The 12,068-nt window shown below is 30.1% G+C and overlaps 1 protein-coding gene across 1 annotated transcript; it reads right to left on the reverse strand.

Moving 5' to 3' along the window:
* Positions 1-553: 553 nt before the first annotated feature.
* Positions 554-5,237, reverse strand: LOC114297299 (septum-promoting GTP-binding protein 1). The gene is made up of 6 exons (XM_028241697.2): positions 3,882-5,237; positions 3,284-3,404; positions 3,049-3,145; positions 2,318-2,357; positions 1,764-1,847; positions 554-822 (listed from the first exon to the last, which is right to left on the reverse strand). Exons 1-6 carry the CDS (start codon positions 4,221-4,223, stop codon positions 658-660), a joined length of 849 nt encoding a protein of 282 aa, XP_028097498.1. The 5' UTR covers positions 4,224-5,237; the 3' UTR covers positions 554-657.
* Between the last annotated feature and the right edge of the window lie 6,831 nt (positions 5,238-12,068).

Genomic DNA, 12,068 nt, shown 5'->3' on the forward strand with positions numbered 1-12,068 from the left:
AATGTTGTCAGTTCAAAATGGCCCAATGCATGACCCTAGGGTTTTGCAGTGGGTGGACATGGCAAGGGACAATTAGAGATTGGATCTTGGACACTGATGTCAAGGTTTAAAGTCAATTTTTCCATTTAGCAAATAGCAATGTTAGGGATTTACATTTTAGATCCCCAAATTCACCTGTAATGATGTGGTAAATGAGTTGGGGAATTAGGGAAGGGAAAGTTCATGGACAACAATAAGACTTAAATCTAAGCTTCATGCCTAGAAAGAAGAGAGTGGTTATTGTATCAAATGATGTGGCAAATATTACACTATTAAAGTGGGTTTTGTTTCAATTTTTAAGATTTTTATTATTTTATGACACATTTGATAGAAAAGTTTATAAGATTTATGAGGGTATATAAGAATAATTTGTATAACTAACCATTTTTTATCCATCTAAAAAGAAAAATAATTTTCTTTTTCTTTTTTTTTATCTCAAGCTTTTGAATACACTCATTTCACAAGTAAACATTGAACCCACAAGATCAAAATAATCACATCTATAGAACGTATATTTTGGAGTCAAACATGCAATTCCCTCTTTTATTTTATTTTTTCTCTATTTTTATGGCTATGTATAAATGGATGAAGACAAAAATTAAAAAAAAAAAAACTAAATTAGAAATCGATGATGGGTTCTCCAAGAGTCAAATTTCTCTGCACAGTCCAAGGCAAGTTAAAGAGCTTGGCCATTATGAATTTAAAGATTTTGTTGACATTGATGTTGTGGGTAGCACTTGAGAAGAAAAGGGTTGCCTTCATTGCTCTTGCATAAGCCCTTGCCTGTCCCCAAAAAAGGAAAAAAGAAAAAGAAAGATTCACAAATATAAGATATGATAATTTCAAAGCAGCAAAGCTGACGTGTAAAGCTATCTATATCTATATGTCGTGATAAAGAGAATAACTTCTTTTAAGAAAGTTTCAATTTTGATAAAGTAAAAGGGATTGTTCAAATCTTCATGTGCCAACTTTGATAAAAACAAGTACCCCTTGTGCTTATCTCCTAGTGGAGAAGTTTATTTGGTGGTCTTAAATCATGACTAAGCCAGATGTTATGATTGATAAAAGAAATAAGATTTATAAATTTATATTAAAATATAAAAAATAAAAACTTCATATTTGATAATTGGTGAAAAATATAAACACGTGTTGTTTTTAAACCATCTCATAATTTTTTTGCCTTGTGGAAAGAGGTGTATGAGAATTGACAAATGAATAAGACTTGAAGTCTCCCAAACATACACAAGCCAACAAATGGTGGGACTTCCTTTGAATGAAAAAGATGGATACTATTTAACCGAAGAAGAATTATCTGTCACCAAAATTTATATTTCAGTTTTTAATACACTCTAATCTCATTAAGAATAGATTTTAAGATCACGAATGAAAAAATATGTAAACCCATATATTACTACAAAATGCTTATTTTAAATTTTAAAAAGACTAGGATTTCTTGATTAATTATATTTTGGGTTATAACATTATTGAAAAAATTATACAAAAAATGCCATTAATTAAGTTTATGAAAAATGATTCATCCATACAAATTTTCTCTCATAAATCCCCCCTAATGACGTGACAAGTAAAATTTAAAAAGTTAACCAGCACTCTAATATTCTCTCAAAACTCTCCTTATATGTATTATGTTTTGCCAAATTCATTAAAAGGGTTTGTGGGGGATTAAATTGTTTGGATGTAATGTTGTTGCAAGTTTCTATAAATACCTGAGTCACAATTGTCCACTGCAAATCTGGTGGAAGTTTCACAAAATCATCGAATTTGGTCCCGATTAATATAGGAATCGCGGTCTACAAACAAATAAGAAAAATAAAATAAATACAAAAACATTTGGGAATGACCAACAATGGAACAATACCTACATATTGAATTCTGGGACTTCATTTCAGTACTTAGAATTGTTGCTATAGTGTGAAATTTCACTTATTGTAGGGTCCAAAGTCTTGAAGATAACATCAAACTGATGATCAAATAAATGTTTTTTGTCCTTTATAATTGTACTAAAATTATAAAGGTTTTTGTCCAATTGTGTAATGATTAGATTATTAATAATCTCAAATGTCTCATCAATGAAAATGAAGTTCTACCCAATTACAACAATGTGGCTGTTGTGTATAACATTCTAGTGAAAATGTTGTAATTATACCAATAATATATATATATATATATTATTTTCTATTATACTAAATAAAAGAGGACAATACAACAACTACCAAGTAATTAGTTACATGAAAATAATTTACAAAAATAAAATTAGTACCTGATTCCACTTTCTTGCTTGATTGTACCATCCAATAACACTGCAATTATACCCAAAACACACATATATAAGGATTGTTTAATGTATAAAACTCTTATCATCGCTGTTTGAGAAGAGATATATAGAGTGATTTTATATAATCTTGCAACTATGTTGTCCATACAAAACACGTCCGCCAAATATAAAGAAGGGGTGAGACTGGGGCTATAAAAATGGACCAAACTACTCAAGTTTGACTCATTAGTTCGAGATCTCCTTGTTATATAAACTAATCAGGTTTAAATATATTTTAAAACTCGTTAAATTTTCAAATCAAACTTAAACAGTTGTTACTTGACTCGACTCGATTATATGCATTATAAAAAATCAAACTACGTAAATTCAACTTGAATATATTTTGAACCTTCTTAAGTTTTAAAGTCAAACTTTGAATAACTTACTACTCGACTCATTAGCTCTAGGTGAGGTTACAAAACTATAGGCCCCACCCCTCTCTATTCTGTTTTCATTTCTGTGCACAAATATTGTACAAGTAGAACTCATGAAAAATTATATAATAGTTTCAGAATAACATGTGACCATACTCGTTCACCAATAATCATTTATTATACTCCACATATTTCTCAATCACTCAACATAAATAATCAATACTCCATATACTCTATCAATCATACTACCATGGAGCATCACGTGGCTAGGAGCAATTAATGCTAAATTAAGAAGATACATACCTATTTAGAGTACACCGACTAGTAAGATCAAACATGAACAAAATTGCAACTGCATCTTTGCAAGCAATAGGAACTTGATCAAGTGATCTGTGGTCACCTATATCCAAACAATTAAAATTGAACAAATTAACATTTTAGGTAAATAGAATTCAATCAATTAACATCACAATAGCAATAATTATAAGAATAATTCTGATGACAAATTAAAAAGAAAAGTAAACAATCAAGTACTAACCTCCTACATCCCATATTCTTAAAGCAATCCTTGTGTCTCCAACAAACATTGTCTTATCCATTAGATTTAACCCTTTCATCTCTAAGCATCCCTTTCCTTGCTCATCTCCTACATATTTAATCTTTAAAAAACAAAAGTACCCAAAAATAAAAAATAAAAAAATTGTTATTTCCCATTAAATGGTTTAATATGTATGCAATCCTAAGCATATATGTGAATGAAGAGAAATTTTTTGCTTTTTGACAAAAAAGGATAGAAGGGCAACCAAGTGTAAATGGGCCAAACATGGGAGAGAAACTACTAATAGTCTCTCAAGACGGATTTAAGTCATAACTTGATCCTAACTCTAATACAGGGTCAAGACGGACTTAAGTCATAACTTGATCCCAACTCTATTACAGGGTTTCAACGAACAGAAACTAGGAACAAAGATGGATGAAAATTATATCTCCTTCTAGAAAACTCGAACCCAAAGCCTTTTTCTCACCAAACCAAGTGAGAGAAAGCCCCCATCCGCTAGGCTACCACCTTGGTGGTGAATGAAGAGAATTTTTTTAATTTTTTTTTTTAATCACAAAAAAATGAGAAGTATACTAACCACAAAGCTTGTTTTTCCAATTTGGCAATCACCCAATATACTGATCTTCAAAGACACCAAATCTGAATCCGTATCGTACCCGCCACCCGTAGTCGTCGGATCCTCTGGCAATTCGAGACCGGCCTCCATGGCCTCCATTGCCGGAGAAGAAGACCGGCGCGATAAACGCCGATATTGAGTTGGCTTTCTTATGGTGCAAACAAGAATTCTATCCCAAATGGACCTAAAAAATTGCCGGAAAATCGATACCCTTTCGAGTATAATCCACCTAGTGTTGGCCTGAACGATTTTCCGGCAGAGTTGAGTCATCTTTCCGGTGGCTTCATGAATGGTTTTAGCCATGAGAATGTATGGTTTTGGTAGTTGTTTGTTCTTTCATTGCTTTCTTGGGCTTTCCTTTTCTTTTTTGGGTATTTCTCTCAATTGTCTGAAGCTAGGAATTGAGATAGGTATTGTGGAAACGGTTGACAGGTATTTAAATGATGCCCAAAATGGTCCAAGTTGTCGGCTTCTTGGTTTCTGAGATGCTTTGGGTATTTTGATCAACAAAAGTGTGTAAAGCTCTAATATTGTGGGTATGAGGGTATTTTGGTCATTTAGTAAAAAGGTAGATTGGAACAACAAAATAAGTTAATAAAAAAGACCTATTAAGATGATTTGATCATGTGTAATAAAGGTTGATTGATACCATGACGATAACGGAGAATGATTGATCACACTGCATTTGGAGTATTTTGGTCACAAGAAAAAGAGTATATTAATACAACAAAAATTAAGTTAAGAAAGAAAATGATATAATGAAATGATTTGATTGCATACAATAAAAGTCGATAAATATACACTGAAAGAGTGTGATTTGTAAATAGTAATGATAGGAGAAGAAGTGTAACAAAAATCATCTGATACAATAATAAGAAAGTGCAATATGATCACCATAATGAAATTAGTATAAGGTGAAAATCTAAATTGATATATGATTTGAAAGAAATAAAAAAAATATATGAATTTGAACTTGAACAAAACCGTAACTTAAGTGATTGTACATTTATGTTTTTAAAGAAAATTTGGAGTTCAAACCCAAGAAAAAGCAACTAATATCTAGTTGTATTAAAGGAAATTATAAATTATTGTAGAAGACTAAAAATATTGATAAATACATGAGGGGTGTAACTTTTTTTTAAAAAAAAATAACAAAAAAAGGTTTTTGATAAATAATTTTTGGCCTTCCCACTCTTGTAATTTCTCCCTTTAAATTATAACACAAAACTTTGTCTGATTAGCGAAAGGGTAGATTAGTAAATAAGTTTACTCGAGAGATAAAACTTTGTTTACATGCAAGGGACATAGGCATCTTTTGTCAGGCGTATGAAAATAATCATGATTATGATCATGTCGTCCACAGTACAAAACTGTGGTTGGTGAAGCAAAGAGATAAAGTAGGGTGAACTCATGATCAAACAGTGTAATAAATAATCACTAACAATATTCCCCAAAATTTAATTAGTGGATCTAGATCAGTAATTAGAGTTTTAAAGTCTTCTGATGTGTTTGGTTTATTAGAGCATTAGTGATTGTATTAGTCTCAGTGGTCAAATTTTAATTAGCTACAATAATGTTTGGATCTCACAATAGAAGTGTTAAGTAGTGTGTTAGTTGGTTTCGTTAGTGTCAGTTGTTAACGGTGGCTAGCATTTTAGCAAGTGTGAGAGAGAGGTAAGAGGGAGAGGGGGACGTGGGAAAGTGCCTTGGGATTGTCTGATCGGATGTCTAGTTGGTCATCCCCCGGACATCCAGCCGATTGTCCCTCGAATGTTCTCACCCTTCAAAAAAAAAAAAAATTGCCATTGACCGGCCAATCGGCCAGTTGACCCGCCACATGTCTTGCCCAATTCTGTTGTCTTCATTTATTGCACCTTAACACATTATTTATATATATAATACATACACCTTTAACACATATTATTTATATTATTTTATTTATTATTTATAGGGAAGTGATTGAGACCCCCTCTAATCATCACCCCCATCACCCCACACACGTGGTGGGTGGTGATTGGAGGAGAAGGAAAAAAAGAAAAAAAAAACTGGCCAATAAAATAAAGAGGGGGTCAAAGGGGTACCTCCTTGAGGGGGTCCAACTCATTTTTCTTATTTATATATGTATATACACTTAACACACATCTTAACACATACCTTAACATATCACTACCACTCACTCTTTAAAATTAACAAACTCTTAACACACATTTTTAGGTCTTACTTTTATTACTTTTTGTCAAATAACACACATTTTAACAAGCAATTTTAGCTATCCTATTATGAATACTCTTCGAATCGAATGGAATAATTATTCAATTAGAACTTTGAAAAGTGAATGTTAATTTTATTTATAATATATTTATTATTATTTTTTTTTAATGAACCAAACATAAAAATACACATTCTAATAAAATATTTATTGTATTTCGTTATATTTTTTTATTTCAGTAAAACCAAACAGTACTTCAAGAATAGAATAAAGAAAAAGTTATGGCATAAAGGAAAAGATGTGGAAACAACATCACTACAACACATAAATACCCTTTAGCTTTTCCCAAATACTTTACTCTTGGAAAAAGTTTACAGTGTATTAAATATAAATTTTAAAAAATAAAAAAAGAAAAATTCTAAAGTTGAACAAAGACTGGGTGCCATCCAATTAAACTAACCATTTTTTCTTTGTTTCTTGTTCCTTGTTCCTTGATTTCTGTTTTCTTGCCTTTTGGTGTAAAGTTTTCCAATATTTATTTTTTGTGTATACAAACATTAAAATAATAAATTAAAAATGAAATTTATTAGTACTATATAAAATGTCATGACATATAATACTAAATTTAATTTGACAATTTCAAATATAGTTAATATATGGGCAAATTACATATACACCCCTCGAGGTTTGGCTAAATTACATATACCCCTGAGGTTTGAGAAATTACGAATTCCCCCCTGAATGCTATATTTGCATAAGAAATTAGGGGGTAATTTGTAATGAAATATAAACCTCAGGGGGTAAATTGTTATGAAAATACAAACCTCAGGGGGCGGGATGTAATTTCTGAAACCTCAGGGGTATCTGTAATTTAACCAAACCTCAAGGGGTGTATATGTAATTTGCCCTTAATATATCTAGCCTACTTTTAAAGGGATGAAGTTTACTCAAATATGATTATTTTAACATTACTTTTTCTTCAATAATGGTTCACAATATTAACTTTGCTTGGACAAAATAAAAGAAAAGAATGTACTACATTTCAAAATAAAAGTATGGCTCACAATACCACCCTTGCTATGTACATAAATAACAAATGGCACCAATTGTTTTGTTAGTTACTCCACCAACTCTCTCCTTGTTTCTCACAAGATTACCCTTGGATTACACATAACACCTTTTCTTTTTTCTTTTCTTCATTTTTTTTTTAATTTTTTTTAAAATTATTATTATTATTTCTATGGGAAAAGAACCCCTCTTTTGATAGTGTTGCTGTAAAGGAATCAAGTCACTATTTGAATTAAGAAATGAAAGCTAAAACACTATTCATTAGGTGATGTAGAGGTGGGTGAGGCTCTGCTCTATTATACAAACAATTTCTTCTTTTTCTTCTTTTTTTTTTTTTTTTTTTTTCCTGTAAATCATATATAACCTAGCTGGTAAAAAAATTCAACTTATATCTTAGGTGATGGAATCCGAAACGATGAACTTTGTGGGTAAATCACGTGCTTCACAAACCACAAACTATGAATATCCACCAATGCATTGATACCACAGTATGAGGATCACCCACACCAGTCACAGTGCAAAGGCTTTTACAAATGGAAGAGAGTTAGAGAAAGAGTATGGGAAAAATATCAATCATTATTCTAATTATCCCACATCCCATATCCCATATATAACCTATCTCATATAAAGATTGTCTAACTATCTATCCATATCTGTTGATAAGATATGGTAGATAAAAATATAAGATAGTGGGTAATCCAAAACTAAGGATAGATAATAATTTAAATTCAAAAATCAAATTATTTAGATGATTTGATATTGGTCATCGGTCATGTCACATGGGCGCCCAAATCCAGGTCCAATACCTGGCCTAATTTCCAACACTCTCTATAAATTTTAGGATAAACTACCAATAGGTCCTAATAGTTTGATTTAATTCTCATAAAGTCCTATTGAAAATAAATCTTGGTAAAATTGTCACTAAAAATAATTTTTTTATGACAATTTTTATATGTGTCGCTAAAAATTGACAATTACTAATTTTTTTTTGTCGTGATTTTTATAAATTATCGCTAAAACTTATAATTAGTGACTTTTTTTATGACAAATCTTTCCTATAAGACCTGTTAGATAATAAATCTACTTATTAAGACCTACACGTAAGTACCCATAAATTGTACTTTATTAAATAGGTTTATCCATGTCTGATGTGATGTATTATGCTAAAATGGTAAGTGGTCACTTTGTTTTTCTAATAAAAAATAGAAAAAAATCTGGGATGTGCACCTACTCAAAATTACGTATGTAATTTCACAAAAATACATAAATTTAACACAAATTCGTGTAATCACATAAGTTTTTATGAATTTATGCAAATTTATATTCAACTTTTGTATTTTTGTATAATCACTTATATAAATTTATGAAAATTTATATATTTTTGTGTAGATTACATACCGTATGCATTGTACACCAAAACATTTCTCAACGTGGAGATGCATAGTTATATAATTATATTATAGTAATTCATGAAATAATAGTCATAAAAGTCTCTTAATATTTAAGGAACACACTACCAACATAGTATTACTTGAAGTTCATGAATGGACACGTAGAGATTTTTATAAAATCACCTAACTCTTTTCATATCCGAATTTGTTTGCAACCTAGGTCATGGGTTGGGTGGGATTGAAAAAAAAAAAAAAAGGATAATACCCAACTTGTAATTATCAAAGAAATCTAATTTAAACTAGATGGATTGCATTTTTATTTTTATACAACTTGATGGATTACATATGTTTACACATGTAATGATGTTATTGAATTTGATTTAATTATTGGCATGCTAACAATTGTATGATTAGGTTTGGTTTCCTATGGTTGGATATTCAACATATTTTCTTTTGGTCACAGACATTGATGCCTAACACACGTGTTGCCTAAAAAGAGTGACAAATGCCCCAAGATCTGAATGATAGAGCCACCTGGTTTGGTTTGAAATTTGATTGATGGGTCGGTCCTCTTAAAACTCCTCAAGAACGTGTCTCCTGCATATCCAACCACATGATCTCCTCAAAATCATAACATGACCCCATTTTGATAAGATTATTTGAGCTTGTCTGGTATTTAACTCGCTAAAATTTATTTGAGCTTAATTTGTTAGGTAAATAAGTTAAAGTATAGATATAATTATAAACTCTTTAAATTTTTAAATCAAATTTGAAAAACTTATTATTTGGCTCAATAAATTTATATGTACTATAAAAAATTAAGCTACTCGAACTTGATTTGTGTTTAATTTGTTAAAAAGTCATTTGCAATCGGTTCATTATATAAACAAACCAAGTTTAGGGATCGTTTTTTAATAATTTTTTAATTTTTTACGAAAAGATATACAAAAAATTAGAAATAATGAATTGACTTTTTAGCTAAAAATATGAGTAATTAAACAAAATTTAAATATAATTTTACACTTATTAAATTATCAACTCAAACTATTACGTGCCTCATTTTCAGGCTTACATTTTGGTAACACTAAAATATAAAATAAAAGATAAGTTACACTACTTGACCCCTTTTAAAATTTAAAATATGTATATATATATATATAATAAATTTTACAAGTTTAGAAAAATTATGTTGATCTCTTTTAAGATTTTGATTTACAAAACATTTTATGTTATCTACAAAAAATAAAAAATAAAAATAAAAATTCTATTTTCATCTCTTTACACTAAAATACATATTTTAATTTATTTATTTTTGTGTTTTTACATTTTTTTACATTAGTGTAAGTCTCTTTAACTTTACTAAAAGTGAGATAATCATAGGCCTCATTTAGAGCATCTACAATGGACACACTAACATGTTTGTTAGTGTCAGTTGCCAAGTTTTGGCTAGCAGTGGTATGTGTTTGGGGCTGCAATGGAGTTGTTAGTGCGTGTGTTAGTGAGTTTTGTTAGCGTCAGTTGTTAAGATATTTATTAACTGCAGCTAGCGTTTTAGCGAGGAAAGGGAGGCGTCTGTTTGTGTTATGGGTTGACCGGCCAATTGACCCGGTCAACAGAAATTTTTTTTTTTTTTTAAACATGTTGGGATTTTTTTTTTGAACTTGAAATTTAATTTTGGGCTTCAAATTTTTGATTAAACTAAATTATTTATTTATTTTATTTATTATATACACACACATATATATATATATATATATATATTTAACACACACCTTAACACATCCCTTAACACATCCATTGCACCATCACTCACTCTCTAAAATTAACAAACTCTTAACACATCTTAACAAATATTTTTTGCCCCACTTTTATCACTTTTTGTCATATAACACACTTTAACAAACAGTTTTGGCTATCCCATTGTGGATGCCCTTAGGAACTTGAGTATTTTAGTTAACTTTTTAACTATTTTATGAGATAAAAAAAAAAGTTATGTTCAGGATGATTGTTAATTTTTTTTATAATTGAATAGATGATTGTGAGGGAAAAAGTAATTAATTGATGTATAGAATGTGATATTTTGGTCTATTTTAAGAAGTTGATTAAAAATTAATTTTTTAATTTTTTTAAAAAAAATATAAAAAAATAAAGAGATAATATGACTTAAGAAATAAAAATAAAAAAACTAATTTCTAGCTATATTACTTAAATAGACCTTTATCTTATTAGTTATTATAATATTTTTTATTTTTATCAATTATTTTAGCCAAAATCTTTGTTCGCGAAAGTTGATTTTTTTTGGGTGAATAATAAAAGCTGATTTGTTATTTGAAGCAGTATAGTAAAAGTTGTTCCTCACCTCTTTGCGTTCGGATCGTCTAGAGTGAAACCTATGAAATCATCATGGAGTGAATGGTGTGGGCGCGACGCGTGCCCCACTAAAGGGTGAAGGGCTGAGATCTTTCTTCCACAAAACGACGTCGTTTTTTATAAGGATAAATAAATTGCAAATATACCCCTGATATTTGCTTAAAATATAAATTACCTCTGTAATTTGAAAAATTACAAATAGCTTTATTAGCATTTTTTATTTAGGCCAAGTTTGACATGTGGCCAAAAAGTCAAAAAGTTATTCAAAAAGTCAAAAAGTTATCATTATTCACCAAAATTCAAAAATATTTTCCCCTACACACTAATTTATACAATTTTTTAAGGGGTTTTTTTTTTAAGGTCCTTGATATTATGATTTTATAGCATAAAGGACATCAAATATTTTTATGATGTCTAAGGTCCATCAACAATATTTTCATAATGTCTAAGGTCCCTCAACCTTGATCCAGAGAAATTTCAGTCCAGAGAAAATTGGTCCAGAGAAATTTCATCCAGAGAAAATTGGTGCAGAGAAATTTCAGTCCAGAGAAAATTGGTCCAGAGAAATTTCAATCCAGAGAAAATTGGTGCAGAGAAATTTCAGTCCAGAGAAAATTGGTCCAGAGAAATTTCAGTCCAAATTTCTCTGGAAAATCTAATTATTCTCAGAAAATTTTCAGATCTGCTGCTACTTTTAGCATGCAAAATGCCCATGATTTTGTTTGGTATTGATTAGTACTCTTTCTCTCTTGCAGTTTTTCCCCATTGTCTTAAGTTTATGTCCAGAGAAAATCTATTCACCAGAGACAGGGTATCAAAACCTCTACAGAAAGTTGAACCATCTAATGTGTTTTACATATCAGTTAAACAAGTCTTAAAATAAGAGCACTTCCAAGGTTGTAGAGAGAAACCTAAGTTCATGGCCATACCATTCTAATATTTTACACAAACCAGCTCTTCCTGGCATGATTTGCTGATCACAATGAGATACATTTTGTTTCTATAGACATTAAAAAAAAAAAAAAAAAAGGAAACTCCATCCAGTCTCCTCTTTTTCAAGAATTGTTTCAAGCTACTCTTGACCCTACTATTGACCAACAAAAAAAATCA

Source organism: Camellia sinensis, chromosome 7, assembly GCF_055761805.1.
Source record: "Camellia sinensis isolate YWXY chromosome 7, ASM5576180v1, whole genome shotgun sequence".
Classification (NCBI taxonomy): domain Eukaryota; kingdom Viridiplantae; phylum Streptophyta; class Magnoliopsida; order Ericales; family Theaceae; genus Camellia; species Camellia sinensis.